This window comes from Apus apus, chromosome 1 (assembly GCF_020740795.1).
Source record: "Apus apus isolate bApuApu2 chromosome 1, bApuApu2.pri.cur, whole genome shotgun sequence".
NCBI classification, from domain to species: Eukaryota; Metazoa; Chordata; class Aves; order Apodiformes; family Apodidae; genus Apus; species Apus apus.
Genome location: NC_067282.1, coordinates 43,086,277 through 43,108,065, shown reverse-complemented (window position 1 = coordinate 43,108,065; position 21,789 = coordinate 43,086,277). Strand labels below are relative to the sequence as shown.

At 37.9% G+C, this 21,789-nt stretch overlaps 1 protein-coding gene across 11 annotated transcripts in view; it reads right to left on the bottom strand.

Annotated features, from left to right (window-relative positions):
* LMO7 (LIM domain 7) overlaps nucleotides 1-21,789 on the bottom strand; it is a 75,645-nt gene that overhangs the window by 21,979 nt on the left and 31,877 nt on the right. For 6 of the 11 annotated variants that reach the window (XM_051615467.1, XM_051615482.1, XM_051615535.1 and 3 more), the window contains 12 exons: nucleotides 21,484-21,774; nucleotides 21,011-21,208; nucleotides 19,837-20,553; nucleotides 18,289-18,318; nucleotides 15,860-15,977; nucleotides 14,257-14,399; nucleotides 12,547-12,988; nucleotides 11,466-11,786; nucleotides 8,435-8,549; nucleotides 2,697-2,858; nucleotides 1,248-1,432; nucleotides 528-588 (listed from right to left, as the gene is read on the bottom strand). In XM_051615467.1, the coding sequence (XP_051471427.1) occupies nucleotides 528-588; nucleotides 1,248-1,432; nucleotides 2,697-2,858; nucleotides 8,435-8,549; nucleotides 11,466-11,786; nucleotides 12,547-12,988; nucleotides 14,257-14,399; nucleotides 15,860-15,977; nucleotides 18,289-18,318; nucleotides 19,837-20,553; nucleotides 21,011-21,208; nucleotides 21,484-21,774 (2,783 nt within the window). The remainder of the gene's footprint in view (nucleotides 1-527; nucleotides 589-1,247; nucleotides 1,433-2,696; nucleotides 2,859-8,434; nucleotides 8,550-11,465; nucleotides 11,787-12,546; nucleotides 12,989-14,256; nucleotides 14,400-15,859; nucleotides 15,978-18,288; nucleotides 18,319-19,836; nucleotides 20,554-21,010; nucleotides 21,209-21,483; nucleotides 21,775-21,789) is intronic. The other 5 variants (XM_051615490.1, XM_051615526.1, XM_051615517.1 and 2 more) reach the window with 4 other exon arrangements.

Genomic DNA, 21,789 nt, shown 5'->3' with positions numbered 1-21,789 from the left:
AGCATTGTGAGTCATTATTATTCATACCAGAATCATCAATATCACTCTCCAGGAAGAAAAATAAAATAATGATAGTAAAACAACCACTACCCAAAAACCTCACTACTGAAACACCAGAGAGGGGGCGGGGCAGGGAAGGCAGAGGGGAAGAGAGTAGCTGAATACTCCTCCTGGGCAGGGAAATAAATAGATACTCCTATTGACTCACTCTCCACACAACACAAGTAGCAATTCCAATAAATTCTCCTTCTCTTTCACCCCTACCACACAGCAAATTTACAACCAACTAATGCAGAGACGCGGGGTTTTGTCACTTCTTTTCTGCCAGTTCTTAAACTGCCTAGCACGTCGTGGAAACAAACTACACCCAGTCTGGATGCAACCAGATCTCTGTGATACCTGTCTAGCTTTCAGTTCATTAAGGTCTCACTCCACCCGCTGTATAAAGCTTGCGATGATTACAGGTTTAGTGTCTGTGCTTGTTGCAAACCCATACAATTAGCAGATGAAAAGCAACTGTGGCTTACCTCTTTGTTCATTAGAGCCAAGATCTCCTTGCATTCCATTTATCAATTTTGTTTCTGTATCCTGGGAAACAAAAAAGTAAATTAAAAAAAAAATAAAATAAAAAAGGGCTTAGGTTCATTAAATTTGTGGAAATTATCCAATTACACATCTACCCTAACAGGAACTGTGTATCATGAACCACTTCATAACATCTTCCACAGAAAGATACAAAACTATCTAAAACTTCTGAGTGTTTAATTTGATTAAATGGCTGCAGACATTTGAAGGGATCAATAACCAGCTGTGAACTGCCAGCTGAAATAAAAAACATCAGCTTGCAAGAGCCGAGATCATCCTGTGTCAGCTCCTTGGCAGGCAGGGCATTATTTGCAATTTGAAAGCATGTATATGCTTGTCCTTTGGGGCTGCAGCTTTCATGTATGTTAATAATGGAGGTAAAAGTCTTTTTAAAAAACAGTCTATATATTTTATTTAAAACCTAGTCTGCAGAGATTTTAATACTTATCACTTGTCCTTCCAAGAATGGACAGCAGCAAGTCTTTAAAACTTATTTACCTTAATATATACATAGCTTCTCAGTATCCTACATGTTCTTTAAGCAATACAAGTAAAAAAAAGATTTCCAAGGTCTTTTCTCCATCCTCCTCGTATCAAGACCTTATATTTTTATTTTCTTCCTTCCCTCAAATCCCATGACTGCTTAAAAAAAAAAAACTCACCGAACTTTGAAGGCTGCTGGAGAATTCTCTTTTTGTTGATATGGTAGAAACATTTGAAACACGTTCTCCAGATGTTGCATCAATCCATTTATTTTCAGATGTACCTATAATGTTGGTAGCCATACTGGTGAGATTGAGGATTTTATGCCTTACATGTGGCAGGGAAGGCTGGTCTTTGCCCCAATCTTTTTGGTATGTGGAGGATCAAGAAATTAATGTAGACAGTAATGTTGAAGAACAGAACAAGAGATAGTGAAAACACAGTAAAATAACACAAAAATATCACGTAACAGAAGAGGGAGAGACACAAATCAGGTAGAATTTGTGAGGACAGTAAATGGGCTTTGATGAGCAGACCGCCTTCCCCAAAAATGCAAGTGTTAGTTACAAGCTAGGTAAAAGGTTACCAGGATGTTTTGCTAATATGCACTATAGCAGCTCAACATTTCAAAGCAGTTAGTATTCATTGGAAACTATTTCATTAGCATTAGTAAGGATTGAGAAAATTCTTCAACTTTACTCACACAAGGTACAATTTGACTCATACACTATCCAGGGAAGTGTCATTTTCATGTCCGTGCTCATCAGGAAGCACAGAGAGGAAAAAAATAAGTCAGTCTAAAATAAACTAGCAAAACTGATGAGGTGCAGGCAAATGTCAATCTTCTCTCATAATTCATAATTTCTCCCCTCCCACTACATAAAATATAATAATCAGTGAGTTTTTATCTACTAAGCTCACTCTTCATTTGTGGTAGGGCCTGTAGAAGTTGTGATTTGTTTCTTGTCTCTTCCTCACCCCACCATTTTTTTCCACACTTTGTTAGGTAACTATTCTGTCTAGCTCCACATCAAAAGAATGTTTTGTATTTATACTTGGAAAGAAGTCCTTGTTCACACTTCCTGTTCTGAAAAATATCATTTTTGGACTTTGAAAGGGCATCCTGATTAAACCCATGGCAACTCTTGAGATGCTAAAAGGCCTTTAGCCAGGATGAAAACCCTCACTAGCCAGACTGAGTAGTACAAGATCCTCCTTCCCTGAAGAAAGGGAGCTGCTGATTGAGCGAGAGAAGCCCTAGAAACTACTATCCTCTAAAAATCAGCCTCTCTTTGTTTTTGTAGTGTGGCAGGAAAATAAATGTTATATTCCCTTGTGTGGTGGCTGCACATTTTTTTACCTGTGCATCCTCTCAGAAACAGGCCAGAGCACAAGAGAGGTCAGTAGTTCAATGCTTTGTAGACTTGCTTGTCAAGACATTTCTAATGCACGAGTAGTTAAAAAAAGCCAGGATGTGTTAAAATGCAACAGACATGCCAGCAAACTACTTAGCTTAGATACATATGACTACTGTAAGGGTAATAAGGACTCTCAGCTGTCAGGTACAGCAGAGACAAAGCTTATTTGCCTTACAGAGCACACTGTATCTGCCCAACGAAACAACTCACCATTCTTTCCATATCGTCTGACATCCATGACCAGGTTTCCAGTTTCTAGTGCTCTGCTGATGGCTTCCTCCCACTGACTATAGTCCATATGTGAAACCTTTGTGCCGTTGATAGCAATGATCTCATCACCTACACGCAGCTGACAAAGTGCTGCAGGGCCACCTATAGAAAAGAGAAGTAAAATACAATTATGCCTCCATTCACAAATATTTTTTACCCCAGCTGTGGCTGAATGATTATTTTTATCCCCTAAAGTAATGCTTACTGGTGGAGATGTAGAAAAATCTCTGAAAAATCTACTGCACTGTGACTATAAAGTCATTAAACCCAGTTTATACCCAAGTAGTGTTTCAATTTGAAACTTAAGAAAGTGAAAACAGACATAAGTCTTTTGGACTTGGAAGAGCTCACATTCAAAGCCAGCCCTTTTAATAAACAGCCTCTGGGCCCACTTCTGCCTTCACTACCTCACCTTTATAATCTGGGACAGTGATAGAGAGGCAGCATCACATTGTCTGTAGCCTATAAGTAGCTGAAATTCAGCCCATGTTTGGATAATTCTTCTAAATGTGAGAAACAAACAAACAAACAAACACAACAACAAACAACCACAAACAAACCAAAACCAAAACAAGGGCCTACACTTTGTTAATTCCAGTAGAAGCTGGCTTCCTCATATTCTTATTTACATTTTCTAGGTTTATTTACATTTTCTGGTTCTTTATCCATTCCAGCAGAAGCAGGCTTCCTCATATTCTTGTTTACATTTTCTAGGTTTCTACATCTACTGACAAGAACAGGCTGCATTATTGCTTTACAAAAATATCTTCTTAGCTCTGAATTGACTAGTAATTAGACCCAAGATACTGCTGGGTGCTGTCCTGTTAGACCTCTCTGGATTCTACTTCTTTTGTCAATTAAGAGTGAATTTTATTGCAATTTGGACTTTGAATTCTACTGATATTTTGCAAGACAGGTTGCACTTTATACTCTTTTTCATCTACTGCTAAACACTGGCAGGTGATTTCACTAGCCACAGCGCAGAGAATGTACAGACCAGTTAAGAAAGTTTTTCCTATTTAATTTAGAAAATGAATGAGCTGAGCAACTGAGACTACCCTAAATAAGATTTTATTATTTGCATCTGAATAGTTCTTCAATTAACCATCATCCCCTTAGAAGAATAGAAAATGGAAAAGCAAAATGAAAGCATAGTTGAAGATTGCACAATCAATCCTCATGTTAATAAAAAAAAATAAATAAATGGAATTACACAATGGAAGTGCTTTCCAAAATAAGTAGTGAAATCCACACAACTTGTTTAAAATACACCAAGAACAATGCTATATTACATTACCAGAAACAAATGTGGACAAACATAACAGAAGAACTTACACACTGTATACTTCATTCTGACCCATTAGTAAAATGCTGCTGTAACTCTGGAGCATTCACTAAGGATTCAAATAACTTTCAATATTCCTGGCACCCCAGGAAGTTAAAAAATGAAGAAATGTGATGTTTCCTAATACTGCATGAAACAGTGATCCTTCATAGTTCATTAAAAAACAACACTAACCACTATATTAGAAGAGTATAGCTTCATATTCTATTTTTCTGTATTCTTCTTCAAGTATGGACAAAAAGACTATGAGCAGTTGCCAGTAACATTTTCAAAACACACCAATTACTTTTAAGTAATACTATAATGGAAGGTACTATTGAGGATACTATTGAAGATGCTACCACTGAAATTACCATTTTCAACAACATTATATCATATTTGGCATAGTGTCAGATATCAAAATCTAAGATCTTTTAGCACCATATAATTTGACTATATGTAAACTGCGCTTTACAGTCATGGTACAGCAACTGCTTTAGGCTCCAGGAAAGTCACCAGAAATGATGATTTCCCTGTTTTGTGTTGTGACAGAAAGAGCCCTAGGAACCAAAACAGGTTGTGTGTCCATTTTAGTCATATATTTGACTGGCATGAGACCCAGTTTAGAGGAGAGAACAGTACCTCAGCTTTATGTGCATGAGGGAAAATGTGGGTCACCAAATCAGGTTTTAGGAAAGAAAGGAAATTTAAGATTGTATAGTTCTTCCTGTACTATTGCCAGAAAAACACATCTAGACTATACAGATCTGAATGAATAGCAGCACTCTCTAGAATACACATGTAGACCTATCACAGCCAGGACAATTTACACTGATCAATTTTTGGCATGTAACTGTCAGCTGCTCTTCTTCCTCTGTCTCTACAGTCTGTGAACAAAAGGGCTTCTTCAAGACTGCAAACCAGGGTACCCATACTGGGCTTCTGCTCTGATTCACCTCCAGAGAAGTCTACAGAGACCAGCTGGCAATTCAGGTGCCAAAATGTTGTATGGTGCCAATTGCCTTTCTCTGTCCGATTCCTCCAAGACTATAGTATTTACTCAATTTCCTTATACCTATATATATTCTCTATATAGGGGATTTAGTTTACATTACACGAAACAGGTATTACTGCTTTTAATCAATTTTCCTGAAGGTAAAAAAAGATTTTTCTTTCTTACTACCCCCAGTGAAAACAAAGCAAATCAACTTCACTTTTCCATGTGGATTTAGTTATCTCTAACCCATCTCCATCTGTTGATATTACAACAGACAAATACCAGCTCAGAGTCAAACAAAAAATTAAACCTTGAAGGAAGGGGGTCAAATTTACTTTGCTCTACTCGCCTGCAAGAAGTTGATTGCAGATGTGCACTCCTACATAAACACTGTCTCAAAAAATGATTGCAAATAGAGTGGGTGAAAGGGAAAAGACTGAAACAATAAAGATCATATGGCAGGGGGGAAGCAGACAGAAAAAATGTCTAGAATAGATGACTTCAAGGCCGTTTACCTAATTTTTAGAATAAAGGTTGAAAATTCCTGACAAAATAAACATTTTTTTATATATAGTAAATGGGCCTCACTTTAACCATGTGTCGTAAGCTTAACTCTCATTAAGCTTTTTTGAGAACACTTATAAGTTAATTTTGCTTGCCAAGTAGTTTTATTAACAACTGTTTGAAAGAAAAGCATATGTAGAATATAGAATAATTTATAAGTAATAAAAAAAATAATGCAGGCTATCACCTGAAGAAAAACATACAGTTAGTTAGGATGACAAGTATGTCAAGACCATCAGAAATAGTCTTCCTGGAAGCTACTTCTGGACTCACAAAGGAGAAGGTGACTGGGAACAGTCAGTATAGATTTGTCAAGCCTAAGTCACACTAATCAACCTGGTTGTTTTCGATGATGAAATTACTAAATTTGTAGATGATGGGAGAGTGGTAGATGGCATCCACCTTGTCTTTAATAAGGCTTTTGATGTCATCTTCCGTATCCTGGTATCAAAGTTGGGACAGTATTGTCTACTGGGCAGAATGATCAGATGGGTGAAAAACTGGTTGGGCTGTCAGTGTCAATGGGTAGTGGTTATTGGGTCATACCGGAGACTGGTTAAAAGTGGAGCTTCCCAGGGATATATCCTGGTACCAGTCCTCTCTAATATGTTCATCCATAACCAGAAGGAGGTGGCAAAACACACCCTCATCAAGTTTGCAAACCATGCCAAAAGGGAGAGGGTGGCTGGTACACTGAAGGGCAGGGCTACTGTTCAGAGCTGGAACCTGACACTCAACAAGGATGAATGCAGAGCCCCGCTCCTGGGATGGACTAACCCCAGTGATGGTACAGACTGGTGGCTGATGCGTCAGAGAGCAGGGCTGGGGAGGACCCTGGCAGTGGTGGAGCTGTATGAACACCAGTGTAACCAGTAGATCGATGGAAGTGACTATCTCGTTCACTCAGCACTTGCTCCACCATATCCACAACAATAGATCCATCTGGATTTTGTGTCCCACTATAAGGGATACATTAATAAACTGGGGCAAATTTCACAGGAAATCACTGGAATGGTTGGGGCTGGAGAACTTCCCCATGAGGTTAGGCTGAGGGACATGGGCTTGTTCAGCTTGGAGGAGAGAAGCTGCAGGGGGATCTAACAGTAGTCCTTCCAATCCCAAATCCAAAGAAAGGTCAGTGAGAAGGGAAATCCTGCTCTTTATTGGAATTCAAGGCAGGAGAACACAGCACCATGGTTCAAAACTAAGGAAGTCTCACTGGATGTACAGGAAACATTCTCTCTGAGGGGATAATTATGCATTGCTCAGAGGTACAGTTTCCATCCTTGGAGGCTTTCAAAAACACCAGGGTAAGGCCCTAGGCAACCTGGTCTGAATTCAGTCTTGGTGCTTTCTTGAGCAGGGGTTTGCCCTAGGTGATCTTCCAAGGTCCCTTCCAATCTGAATTATCCTATCACTTATCCTTAAAAACAGGAAACTGAACATGCCTAGCTAAAAACTTTTCACAGTTGTTGAAAAGAAATATGTTAAACACAGAGTGAGAATACCAAGATGAAGTTCTTTCTCTGTTCAGTCTTTGTACTCTGCACCCTTCCTTGGGAGAATGGTATTAAAGCGTAACATGACAACAGCCACAAGGCCTGCAGCTTCTCCTCCTCGTCTACAGAGCTGGGAACAGAGCCCACGTGGACCTTTGTGAATGAGAAGCAGGAACATTCACTACCCTCGGGTTTCTCTTTCGCAGGTGGCAGCACAAAATGCCAGTTCTCAGCCTCCCAGTAACAAAATTATCCAGAAGATTAACAGCAGGAAAAGTAAACGGAAAGTTATTCTTCACGCAAAGCGAGCATTAACATTTACAATCTAATTATAAGAAGTACCCAGCTATAGTGAAGTCCAAAAATTATTTTGAAATTTAAAAGAAAAATAAATTTAAAAAAAAATAAAAATCAAAGCTGCTCAGCAAGTGCTGTTTAATGTTTGGGGTTTTTTTCCTCTCTGGAAAGCATAATTAAGGATTAACTAAATTAGAAGTTCCCAGCTATTTCTCCTTTCTCAGGATGATCTTGTGTTAGCTGGAAGGGCACAATTAAATAGTCTTCAAGTGTTACTGGCAATGGGAAACATCTCCGTTCAGCAAACAAGTATTACACGTGATTTACTTGGGTTTTTGGTGTGTTTTGGTGCGTTGTGCTTTGTTGTGGTTTTTTTTTTTCAATTAAGAAAACAACTTGTTCTCTGCAGAAGACCACTAAAGCTTGGAAATAGACTTTATGTAGGTTTCTTTTCAAGACAAAAATGTTTGCTATTTCTCATTGTTAACACACCTGAAAAAACTATGCTGGAAATCAATTTACAAGTTGTAACTGCTTAAAAATATAAACTGTCCCCAAAATTCAACATGATTAAGGAAGGTAAAATTGAAATGAAAATACTGACTCTAGTTTTCCTCTCTGTGTGTTTAAAAAGCAAACAAAGTGAAATGTTTTGAAATTAGCTGAAAGGAAAATTCTGGATCTTAAAAATCTGTATGTGCCACTTAGTACTGTTCTATAAGGAACCTGGTGGATGTTTAAGTGATCGTGTACATCTTTTCAACGGTTATGGAAATGTCCTTGATTAGGAAAATGCTTTTTAGCATTTCTGAATTCAACCTGTTTCAAGAGATGAGGATTCACAGAAATACATTAGTAAACTAAATATTGATTTTTCAGTTCCCTACCTGATTTTCTAAAAAATATTTGCAACATGCTTAACAGTAAATGCCGTATTTTAGAAGCCTCTACAAACCAAACATAGTAACAAAGATTTCTACAGTTAATACACATTTACCTTCTTCAACTGTCTGTACAATGGCCCCTGAAGAACTCCAATTTGTTGTAAACCCAAAACTGCGACTGTGGCCAGGTCTCTGGTTTATACTGATTCTCATTTCACTGTACTGCTCCTGAAAAAGAAAACATGACACTACAGTATCTGGTATCACAGGAATCCAAATGAGGGAAAGTTTATCCTCTAAATAAGTGAGGCTGCTCACAAGGTGCACTTTAATCATCTATTATTAGCATCACAGACAAAGGAAACAGCACTGAAGTCAGTCAAGTAACTAATTTAGTTTTAATTCAAGCAGTTTTGTTTTCAGTTTACATTTCTATTTTCTCTACACATATATTTAGCTGTGCATTTATCTTACTTTAAACTATTCTTGACATAATGCAATCAAATGTAGAAACTTGAGGAAATTAAAACCTTAAATGGGTCTTCATGGATGGTTTTATGAATTTCTGAAATGCACTGCCTCCTGACAGAGCATCAGTCAAATAGGGATGCAAAACAGAGAGGTAACAGTAATTCTACTTATTTTTTTCTTGTCTGCCCCACAGTAGGCATCAGCAGTTCCTTTAGGCTCAATGTTACAACTAGGTTTCCTTGGGTGAACAATAATTTTTCAAATTTTGTGTAAAATACTGCTACACCTTTGATATGGATTTTGTAAAGGAGGTCTTTGATAATAAAACTAACCCCAGAATTAGAGAGAAGCAAATTCTTCCACTCTGGTGGACATTCAAGATGCTTTAAAAATCTAAATGAAAACCCAACATTACCATTTTAAACTACAGAAATATTTGATTGAGAAAGCATTTTGGAACACCTGCTTTCAATTCCACAATATATTATGAACATGTATTGCATACATTAACATTTTAATTTGAACTCATTTAAAGACAATTTAAATAACCAAATGCATGCTATTCACTTAGTTATCATGGATCTGGCATTGTTAGAAAAGGAAAAATACCCTATTTTACATTTTTTCTGTCAAGCACATTCCAGCAAGATGAGCATGGAGCAGACCCACACACAAGCACTAAATGTACACCTACATTTTAGTTGCCTAGCAAACCAGCTTTCCTGAAGGGTGATACTCATTTTCCCTAATTTAAAATATTTAGAAGACTAAGTATCTAACCCAGTTCCCCAAAGCTCCTGCGTTGGTAGGCTGCAACAGGCAGCTGCAGGGAGCACTGCATGAGCAGATGTAGTCAGCCAGTGGAGGCTTTAGCAGTACCCAAGCACTGGCTGCAGAAGACAACAACATGGCAAGGACACATCCTGCAGTTCCACCTCATGTTACAAGAATGTTCCCAGGAAAACACTCCCAGTACCAGCCCTGGGTAGGAATTAAGGCCTGTCTTCAAAACACAGATACTACCTTGCAAATGTTCCCCTACAGAAAAAGACTTTTCTTCTATTCGACCCAAGTCCTTAGGTGAGGAACAGTACAAGTTAATGTACAATAGACAGGTTACCACATTAGGCTAGAGCACATACAAAGCTTTTGAATTTGACTGTGTTCCTAGAAATTACTGGTTTTATTACCACTGTCCCAGGACAGCAATTGTTCAAACCTACCTCTTGTCAGAGGATTAATGGGATTTTATACACTGAACACCATCACTTGGACAGGTCATCTCCAAATCACTCCACAAACCTGGTGTTACTGCCCTGGTGACTAGTGAGCTATAACAGTCTCTCAACTCTGGCAATGATTTGCAAACATGCCAAATTTAAATTGAATTCCTGAAGTTATAGCTTGTTTGAGGCACAACATAAGATTTTTTTAAAATAATTTTTTAAAAAATTGCTATTAAAAAAAACACATTACTAATTTGCAGGAAGGACAATTTATAATCCTGTGACTAAGGAGAGAAAAAAAAAAAAGGACATACAATTTTTTTTCTCGTTGGGCTCACAAAATTATATAAAGAACCCATATTTAATTTCTGTTTTGACCGATTAGAACAGCAATTCCTCTTCTTGTTTTTGCTACAACACACAGAGAAATGATCATGGTCTCTTTCCTTACACAACAATCACAGTTTCAAAGAATTATGATAATTTAATTGCAACAGCCAAGGGGTATCAGGAGTATTATACTGAAATTAGTGCCTTTTCCTCAAGTGATTAGGAAGCAGAATGATTCAAAGTGACTGAATTTATAAAAAGCTGATGTGGGAAGTGATCTCATAAATCAGCATCCAAGGACTTATGATCCTCACCCAAGGAAGTGGCACAATTAACTTATATAGCAGCATCAGGTATGCAAAGAGTTCATCTCTAATCTGTCATATGAACGACATAATCGGGTATTATAGAAAGGTATCAACAATTAAAGTTATTGTAGGTAATTTTTAAAATGTAAAACATGCAATCAATTGGAGGAAACAATACTTGAAGATACATATGAAACTACAAACTCCTGGATAAGCATGGACTCAAGGAGATGGCATTTTGCTTTAAAATTTGCTACTATGACCATAAATTAGATTAATTTCAAGGAAATATTTTTCAAAAAGGGGGGTGGGCTCAGGACACAACAGAAAAAAAAAAGGATGGTATGATACTAATGTTTAGGGCTAACCTTTGAAAAACTGATTCTTTATTTTCCACCACCAGAAAGTGCAAATGAATGCTACAGCAGCTTAAATCATTCCTCTAACTGACATACCTAATGGTGTGCACAATGGGTTAATTTAGGGAAAAACAAAAACTTTGCAAGCATCACACTGAATATTTAGAATCACTGCTTTGAATTAGGATAAGCAGTAAAAATTAAGCTCAGGACATATAAAGGATAGGGGGAAAATGCAGGAAAAAGATAAAATTATTTTCTTTCCAAACACTCTTTTTCACCTGAATTAAATTGAAAGAAATAGCAGTTCTCTGAGCTGCTTTCTCACTACCATAAATACTTGCACTAGATACACACACACACACATATATATATATATATTTATATTTTTTTTTTTACTCTGCTGTAGCATTCAGTTACATGAAGTAATCAAATTATTTCCACACTTACCAGGGATTTTGAATCCTCAGGCTCTGGCAGACTCACATTTTCTGCAGAAGATGTAAGTGAAAGAGAATCAGGAGGAGAGCAATACTCTGGTTTAAGAATACTGATTCCAGCATCTTGCTCTTGGGATTTTACAGGTAATGCCAAACTAGGAGAAGGTGTTAACTGAACACCTTCTTCTTCCTCCTCCTCACCTCTGCTTCTGAATGTACCAGCGGAGAGAGGGTGTGCGGAGTCTGGGTGTGAAAACGAACTGCTAGTGAACAAAGTATGAGTTCTTTTAGCTTTTTCAGATTCTCCATTGTATTTCTGGGTATCATCCATCTAGGAAAAAAAATGACAGTTTGGTAAATATTTGTTTTTCAAAAAAAAAATCCCCCATCTTTCAGAAATATACATATTTAACAAAAAACTTTAATGCAAATTCTGGTTACTGTACCAATTGCTAGTTACTCACTTTAAAGAAGAGCAAGATATTTTTTCCACTTGAAGTGTTTTGCAGAACAAATAGTCCAGACTTTTTAAGATAAAAATTTTTAAATCATCTGCTTAGAATGATTTGCATTCTTACAACGTTTTAAATTGAGATAAACAGGGATTTAGGAGAAAGGTATGAAAATCTGCAGATTAATTAGGGAGAGAGGAAGAAAATTCTGCATTTCAGTGCTTTACTGAGTGGGCAAATTTTAGGCCAGAGTAACATTTCGATCTCAGAAAGTCAGCAGAGCAGAGGAAATCTATGTCATCTGAAAATTTGTCTGCAGCACTTAATTATGTTAACTTAGCCTCAGATAATTACATCCGATTAATGCAGGTTTTTTGATAAGGAACACTAAGGAGAGTTTCTAAAAATAATAAAAAGATTATTCTACTAAATATATGTATCAGCCTTATTTCAGGAGTGCCTGTAAGTGGAGAAACAGAAGTAAACATCTAAAGCCACAACAGAATCGCCTGCTTCATTAGCACAGCCCTCAAACAGCAGAATGTATTTTTAAAGACAACGAACATTAAAACTCTACTGTTTCCCCCATTATCCAAGACCCCAACATTTACAGTCTTCGAGAGCAAAGTGGAATTTTACCGTGAACGACCGTGGAAGTGATGAGATTCCTCTTGAGTGGACACCGAAAGGTCTTGGTGTAACCACAGATGTTAGCCTAGAGGTATCAGTTTTCTGGTAACTTCTCGGGAGAGAAGCTGAAACCTGAGCTGACCCAGTTTGAGCATTCACTGAGTAGCGGGTAGACAAAACAGCCGAGCTCTGCTCCTCTGTCAGGCTCTTTGGTGGAGCGGGAGCTTCCCGAGTGGCCAGGCTCTCCGGCAGGTTCTCCTTGCGCGGCTGTGAGGCAGATGTGCTTTTGCTGTCCTTTGTGATGTAGGAGGTATCTTCTTCCATAGGGTAATCTTTTGCTGCTGACCGTGTGGAAGGGGCTTTTTCTTCACTGAACACATCGTCGCTCACTGAATAGGTCCACCTGAATTCATGTTTCCGCTGCCCGTAGGAATCTTGATCTCTGTTCTCCCTGTGGGGACAGAGCGCGTCAAAATACCAGATGAAGGGACCTGACAAACAGGTGGGCCTTAAGTCTTATGGCTACTGAATGTTCCAGGCAGAGCATAAACCAAGACACACATCCCCAGTAAATGAAAATGAATGGCATAATTTTTAAATAGTAGTATTTTAATATATTTTTAGATTTACCTCCTTCCCCTTCCTCCCCATTTCAACACTTCCATAACATTCGGGAATACTACTGTCACATTATCACGTTGGCACCATGACAGAAATCTCATTGCCAAGTAAATGATATAGCTATTCAAGTTACATATCCTCAAAAATGAGGAAAGAATAGGAAGAAGGTAGCTCTATAACACTGCCTGAACTGTATAGCTCTGCTGATGTCTCTGCTTTAGATAACAAAATTAGATAGTATCCTTGATGTTCAGATTATTTTTTTTTCTGCTATTAATTAATTTGTCACAAAGGAACAACTACCACAGAAATAATCTTTACTACATCATTTTTAAGATTCTGGTGATACTGGACATTCAGTACAATTAACACCTGTATTTTTTTTATTCAAGAGACAATTTTTTTCCTCACAAATGAGTAAAAAAATATAGAAGCTAAACCCATTCTGCTTTAAGACATTTAGATTTCTTCTATGAATGCAAACCACATGCATATTCACTTCATCTCAGTCACATATTCATGTAAAATAAATAAAATACTGCCACCAGTAAGAACAGTACTGTGCTACTCAGTTTACACTTTTTACTCTTTGGAGAGAATCCTGTTCTGTAAATACCCAGAGGAACAATTGGGGATAGAGGGGAACTCAAGTACAAGTTTACAGCCCTGTGATGTACATTAAAATTCTGGCTGTATTTATTCACAGTGGCTTAGAGAATAGCAAATGCATTGGTGGAGAAAGAAATAGTTAAGCTGATCCAAGAATAAAAAAGGCAATTATCCAGTTCAATACCATTGTTTCAACCTTTTTTAAGTGGATGCAATTACTGACTTTTCAATACATTTATTTATGACTAGCAGAGTAAAACATCATTTATAGAGAAAAAATGTTTTAACATGCTGTGAAAACAATGCATTAACAGACCATATTCTGCCCTTTAATTGCCTGGATTTCTACACTATAATTTGGCAACTAAAATTGTTGAAGTCTCTGTTGAATCACTTGCAACTTGCCAGTAAATCTGCTTAAGAATTCAAGGGAACAAAAAATGCTCAGATTTAAGTTCTTCAACATAACACTCCCATTAGGGTCATTACCTCTCCTGCTGCATTTCTTTCAGTGACTTGGTACTCCTTTCAGACACCTCAGAGGCTCTCCTTTCTATTTCCTCTCTCTCCTCCTTTTTCTTTTGCAATTCAGAAGTGAAGCTCTTTCTGCGATCCTTCCATTTTGCTAGATCCTGTAAGAATAACATGAACCTATACAATCAGATTTTCTCAAGACCTTGTAAACCTACAGAAGCATCCCATCACATACTACCTGTTGCCCTGATTTTATTTGCATGTCTGCATCACAGCCACATTTTCATGCATCTTCCCCCTAAATGACAAATGGGTTCTCGTATTTCAGACAGGGTTACAGGCTTGCTGCCTGTTAAAGTTAACAATTTTAATTATTGCACTTGGAGTGAAAAAGTATATGTTTTGTCCTTTTTTTTTTTTTCTCCTCCTTGACATTATCAATTTTCTTCTAGAATACTTCGTCCAAGGAGGATGGAGCCAGACTCTTTCAGTAGTTCTCAGTGACAGGACAAGGGGCAATCAGCACAAGTTGGAACATAGGAAGTTCAATTTAAATATGAGGAAATAGTTCTTTACTCTGAGTGTGACAGAGCACTGGAACAGGCTGCCCAGTGAGGCTGTGGAGTCTCCTTCTCTGGAGATGTTCAAGACCCACCTGTATGCAGCCCTGAGTAATGTGCTCTGGGCAATCCTGCTTCGCAGGGGAGTTGGACTACATGATCTCTAGAGGTCCCTTCCAAGTCTGACAATTCCATGATTCCTTGACTCCATGACACATAGTTGAAAATTAATGAAGATGTCATCTGTATTTCTCTGCTATAGACTTTGGAGTTTGGGATATTATTTTTTTCCCAGATCACCAGTACAACAGACTGATAGATTAGCTTGAGAATAAACACGCCTTAAATTCCAAATTGAAAACATACACTTCTATATTTTCTTCACTTCTGTAAAACCACAGTGGGAACTGGCAATATTCTTCATGAAATACCAGAGCTGGGTTAAGGGACATTCTGAATATCAGAACTGAGATGCATTAAACAAACAACTATGAACTTTTTGCTTAGTGCTCTGTTTTTAATTTCAGCTTCTTGTTGGTAACCATTGCCAAACACAGATTTTAATAAAAAAAAGGTCTTCAGATAACCTTAAAATGCTATGCAAAGCTACCACATTAGTTTACAAGCTGGATTTAAAACTGAATTATTGGGGGTTAGCAGCCTCAAGAATTTGCACGAGGAAATATTATTTCCTTCCCATTTCCCAAAGGATCAAATATTCAGACATTCCAATCCTTTCATAAAAGAAGTATTCACAAATTCACAGATAGCACATGAAAGTGTGCCCTAACTTTTATGTCCACTGAAATCAAGCCTGGAGGCTTTATTACTATACATAAAAGTCTTATCCTGAAGCATTAATCAGATACTTATGATTATGTTGAAAATAGTTTAAGTTTTGCATTAAACAGATATCCTCAAAACCTCTAGCATGAGAAGGATAGTTTCAGAAGACAGCCCCACAAATTGCTGCACACAAGCCCAAGCTTGTTTTCTAGGGGCACTAAAGGTAGGTAACATTCAGCCCTTCACCAGGAGGGGTGAAAAGGAGTATTTACTTCTTGCCACTTTAGATCTTGTTCTTGTAACTGTTCTTTTATCTTCTGTAGCTCTTCGTAACGGATTTTGCGCAATGATTGGAGCTCCTCTGCACTGACATCATTCAATGATTTACTCCTAGAAAAGACAATGCTTGGAGTTATTGCTTCTTAGCCATCAATTATGCAAGTGAAACCTTTGAGAGACAGAAAGGTTTATATTAGTACAACCGAGCACTCTTGAATGTTATTTCAAACAGAGCAGGAAAACACATGGGCAGCTGAATGGGCAAGGCTGGGACATGCTCTAGTGCCAGCACACAAGTCAGTAGTTGCATATTTGAGCAATTAAAATCAAGTTAAGGGAATAAGCAGCTCTCTAACAGCTCCCTGCTGATCATTCACATTGAGCTCCTTGTACCCAGCTGCTGCTTCTGTTTAAACTTGTTACTCTCTTTACTGACCTTGCTCCTTTCTTTGACCTAAAAGGTGTTCATCCTCGAGTCCAAATTCCCATCCTTACACTTCTCCCCAGTAACAGTCCCAGAACCACCTCCTGTTCTTTCTTTCCTTAGGCTAATCATAAAAACAAGTCATTTATTGATGAACATTTCTAAAAGATAAAAGCCATTCACTGCTAAATGATCGGTTCATGCATGCCATGGGTCCCAATTAGCTTACGTGAGTCTCCTCAAGCCCCCCTGATGCTTTCCATCCAAGTTGGGATGGCAAACACAGGCATCTTCACTCAAATTTCTTTATCACAGCTACAGGTTTCCTCTATGAACTCTTATTCACCAGTTCCCTTTAATCTAAATTCCTCAAAGCTACTTTCCATGCCCTTTTCCCCTCCAATGCTGTTTTCTCCTTTATTATTTAACACTGCAGTGGTAAACATAACAGGACTTTTAATTTAGGTACAGGACAAGACTCTTGCCCAGTGCTGACCAGAAGCTCCAGAGATACCAAGCGAAATGCAGGTGTTTCATCATAAGATTCAATGCTGCAACACAAAAGCAAAGCTAGGCTTCTGGGTTTTATTTTAATTTTTTTTAAATAGTTTTGTTTGTATTTATTCAAGCAAAACCTGAGTGATGGCAGGGTGCAACCAAGTTCTAACAGGACTTGAAAATATTGCAAATCTCTGATACAATGGAAAATAAGGTTAAAACAAAAATGATTCGGCACAGGGCCTTGCTCTAGGGCCTTGCTCTAATCTGAACACACCAAGAGAGCTCTGAACTAACAAACCAGACTCTCTACTTCCTCCCAAGAGGCCCAAGTCATTTTCGTTGGTAACATAAGACTTTGGACTTGGGCCTCTAAAAATAAAGGCTAGGGCATTAACTCATTATACCTGTTTGCTTGTCTATTTTCTGAATGGAAAGAATGCCCAATTTAGCAAAAATCTCCTGGTCACTATTGCAGAAACTCTTTCCTTGTACAGGTCTTTTCCTCTTTTTTTCTTTTCCCTCATGGTTAAGTGAGATGACTTGTGTAGAAATGGTTTTGCGTAACTGAACTATACGTAAGTATCATAATTGTTCCAGATGAGTTCAAGAAAACTTGCATGACTAGGGTTTCCTTTTCTTTTTCTTGAGTATTTGTATCTGCCTGCAACAAAATACGAAAATCTAGACCTAAATACAATATACCCTAAGTATGGGCATATTTGTATATTCATACCAAAGAACAAGATGTTAGTTTCAATCCTAGTCTTAACTTCAAAATCTAACTAGTGACTTGAGCCTTCTTAGTCTCCCTTCCTGCTAAGATCTAACTTCTTCTGGAACATTTCTTACTTCTTCTGGAAGTGTTCAGTCATTTACCAGGTTTTACCTCAGGGTAAAAAACAGTTAGGTAAATAAATAAACGTACATTTAAAAGAAAGTAAAACACCGTGCATAACCAAATATTTAACATGCCACCATACAGCAAGTAGAAAAATACTTCTCTGAGTCACAAAACATCATAAACAAGGCATAAGTTCACATGGAACCAACCAGTAAGTTTGCCACTGAGGTTTCAACAGCCTGGAGTATATAAAGTAACCACACAACATTAATCACAACCGTGGTAAACACTATGTCATTAATTATTTTCAGATTCTAGCCATACAGCCTTCAAAGTAAAATATTTACTAATTTACCTTTACATTTCTGAAAGTTTTAAAGCCTAATTTAAGTACAGAACACCAAGTACGTCACTTCAGCAAAATAAAATACTGAAGCTAATTTTCAAAATGCCTGATGACTCGGGTAAACAAGACTCCAGAGAGAACCTTTGCCAGACATATAGCTTTTAGTCTTCCATTCATTACATAAATTGCCCAAGCACAGAACAAAGCAGCATGCACAAGTTGCTTCAGCACGAGTTTTTAGCTACCGTGCATGCACGAAAATTTAAACAAAAAATAGCATTATGGTTTTTCAAGCTTTTATAAAACTTACCCTTGCTCATCAGAAAGCTTTTGAAAGAGTCTGAGAAATCAGAAACCAAAAAAGAAAAGATTCAGTGTCTTGACATTCGTAACATCTCTAACACCACCAGTACACCAGCACTCTCACTAAGTGAAGGGCAAACTGAAAGCCTGAGGACCAGCCAGCATGGAAAAAGCACATCAGAGATCTGACACTAGTCAAAAAACACATCAGGACTTGCACGAAGTGTGAGTCAGGCAGAAAACTGACAGAACAAGTCTGCCTGCAAATTTCCAACACTTCAGATTTAGCAATACTGCACGAATAGAGCTTTGTATTAATTCGGCACCACTTATTCTGGTGCTGCTGAACAGCACAATGTACAAAAGATACTCATTTAAAGAAATGGAAATAAATGCCAACTTCCATCCCAAGAAAAAGCCCGGCTGTTTTCTTGTTAGTTCAACTATCTCTGGTACTAAATGGAAGTCATACATGGAATGGATAAGAATAAAAGGCCCTATATATAAGTTTAGCACATTAAGCAAAGAACCAAATTAAGCCAATGTGATTCAAGAAGACTTCTAGTATTCTTGAATATGAGTATTTTAATCTATTGAATTAATTTGTAAAATGTGAAATCGTTTCAAGCACTTCAGAAATATTCCTCAGTGAAGCTTGCTCTTTGTTAACAGTATTAGGCTTAAAAAAAAATAATGCAGCGACATCAAAGTATCCACTGGAACATGGAAGTGTCTTAGTCACAAAGTAAGGATGAACAGCTGGGACAACTGCAACTTGCAATGCCGTATTTTCAGACCTAAGGAAACACTGGAAATGCCACTCACCCCCAGTAAGTATAAAAACCAAAGGAGAACTAGAAAGTAGTTAAAAGTATTCAGTCAAGGAAGAGAAATTTTGATTACACCTGAAAGGGATTAGGATGAAGTATTAATCAAGGCTGTATGAAAGCAGGGAAAAAATACTAGTAGAATAAAATTTGTCACAGTGGAATTTAATATTACTTGGACACACACCTTGCATGGACTGTGACACTGAGTGGGCAAAACAGCACTACTATGTTTCTCCACCTTGTCTAATAATCTCAAAACTGTGGCAGGAAAGTTTACAAGCATTTTCAGACTTAGGTGCAAGCAATAATATCAGAATGCCCATTTCCAGAATTTGCCATTAAAGCATTAACACGTTTTTAAAATGTTTTTACCAATTATACTGGGGAGAGAAGGAAAATATTTCTAGCTTCCAGTCTTTTGAATAATCAGTATTCTTGTTAAACCATAGAAAGAAACTTATGTAAAACTCTGAGCCTGAAGGAACGGTAAAATATTTTCTCTAAAATGGCAGCCTAAAACTAGGAAGCTTTGTAATTTTTTTGTTATTGAAAATATGGTATTGCAGTCATGAGCTTCTATTCAAAGCAAATAAAAAGCTTGTCCAGGGCGCCACGAACAAAGAGCAGATTGGCACTCTACAAAAGGTTCAGCACAAGACGATGCTTTTCTGAATGGGAAGGGTTCAGCTGCACTCAAGCACAATCCGTGCAGGACACAACCTGACCTCTCCACCATCTGCCGTTTCTTGTGTCTAACTTTGCTGGCCTCCCTGATGGCTTCCCACTTCTTCCAGTCTTCTTCACTGCATGGACCCGGGATGAAATTTACTGGCTGGACATTGCTTCCCACCTTCCAAGATTCAATCTTACGGGTCAGCATATCGTCCTTCTTGTGGCGGGAAGACGGTGAAAACACTCTGCCATTGCTCTTCCTTTCCTCTGGTGTTGTACTTTTTTCAAGTAGACATAGAAACTTGGAGCGGATCTCCTCTGGAAGACTCCATGGATCAGGAAAAAGTGCTGGGTGATACTTGTCTGGAGCCCCCGATAAAGGCACCTCTTTTTTCTGAGAGAGGATTTTACGGAAAATCATGTCGTCCTTTTCCAAATCTGGAATCACAAGTTGGCCCTCTCTAGGTTGCAGAATTATCTCACCTTCTAGGGGAGGCTCCTGCTCAGAACTTTTTTTTAAATACCGAGGGTCTTGGAGAACAACTTGATTCACATGGAAAGCCCCAGTTTTCCGAACAAACAAGTCATCGTTTTCTAAATCTGGGTACAGATACCCATTTTCTGCATCTCCTTCCTTGCCTCCTGGTACAAAGGAAATATTCTTTCTACATTTTATGAGCCTAGGGCCAGAAGTAGGATCAATTTTGGTCTGCACTTCAGAAGACAAGTAGTCAGAGTATTTTTGCAGGGCCTGAAGTAACGAAAACTGACTGAAGCATATAAAACAAAAGGAGGGAAGTAAAAAATATTGTTAACTAGCAAAAGACAAGCAGATCACAATGTACTGCGATAAACTTTTGGTTTAGACTTGCAGTATCCCAAGCAGAACAACTACACCACTTGGCATTCACCAGCACACGTCAACCAATGTAAAGGTATCAAGGCAGACTAACCTGCTCAGACTCAGCACGCTTACATGCTCACACACAAAAGCCAATAGCCCTATGCAGCATGTTATGCTTCTACATTTACAAGTTTCAGAAGACCAGCAACTTATGGGTACATTTAAGAAAAAAAAAAGAAAAAAGGCAAAACAAAACCCCAACAAAATAGTAATAACCTAAAAAAGCAAAATATCACAGGATGAAGTTTAATTTCATTTAGCGTTGCACATCCAGCCATTTCTTTTTGATGCAGCAAGAGTACAGTTCATGCAGTTTTATCAACCTGGGCTGCTCAGAAGCCTCCAAGATTTTTCCTTCTGCAATCTGTGACAATGAGCTTCCCACATATTCAGCAGTTGGCTTATAGCTCTGATCCCTTCTGCAACTGCTGTTCCAGTCAAAACTTGGTCTTGGTTGAGCAACTATGGCAGAGCTTTGTTTGTATGCAAACTCCTCATCCTCAGAATCTGATTTCTTTCTACTGTGCAGCGTGACAGTAAAAAAATGAGCAGAGGGAAAGAAAAAAAGCTATGGTGAAGTGTGCTCCATGAGTAAAATGCATACTGGCAACAGTGTAACAGTGCAATGAAAACAATATTTCAATTATTTTTTAAAAAAAGTAAAAAGAAAGAAAATATAGAAAACATATCCTGCTGCTATACTGGCAATAAAAATGAAAAATAAAGTCATATGACTACACTTTATTGATAGGTTTTTGCACACAGAAGAGAAACAGGGGCATGCATGAAAACGCACCTGAACCCTTGTATCTCTTTATACCAGGGTTTGAAAGAAGATTTCCTGATTTTTTTCCAAAGCAATTCTTCTTCTGGAGTCCAAAACTTAGGAAGAAATTTGTCATAAGCAACCACTGTATTTGATGCTGAAGAACTTAGCTTGCGAAAATAGAGATCATCTTTTTCAATGTTTGGGATGCCTATTTCTTCTTCCTCATCCTCATCAAAATACCCAGATAATTCTGAAGGAATGTTAACTCTTGGTTTGTTTTCCTCTTTAGTATCCAACTGCCTCTGCCTCCTCTGGTTACTGTTCAAAATACCC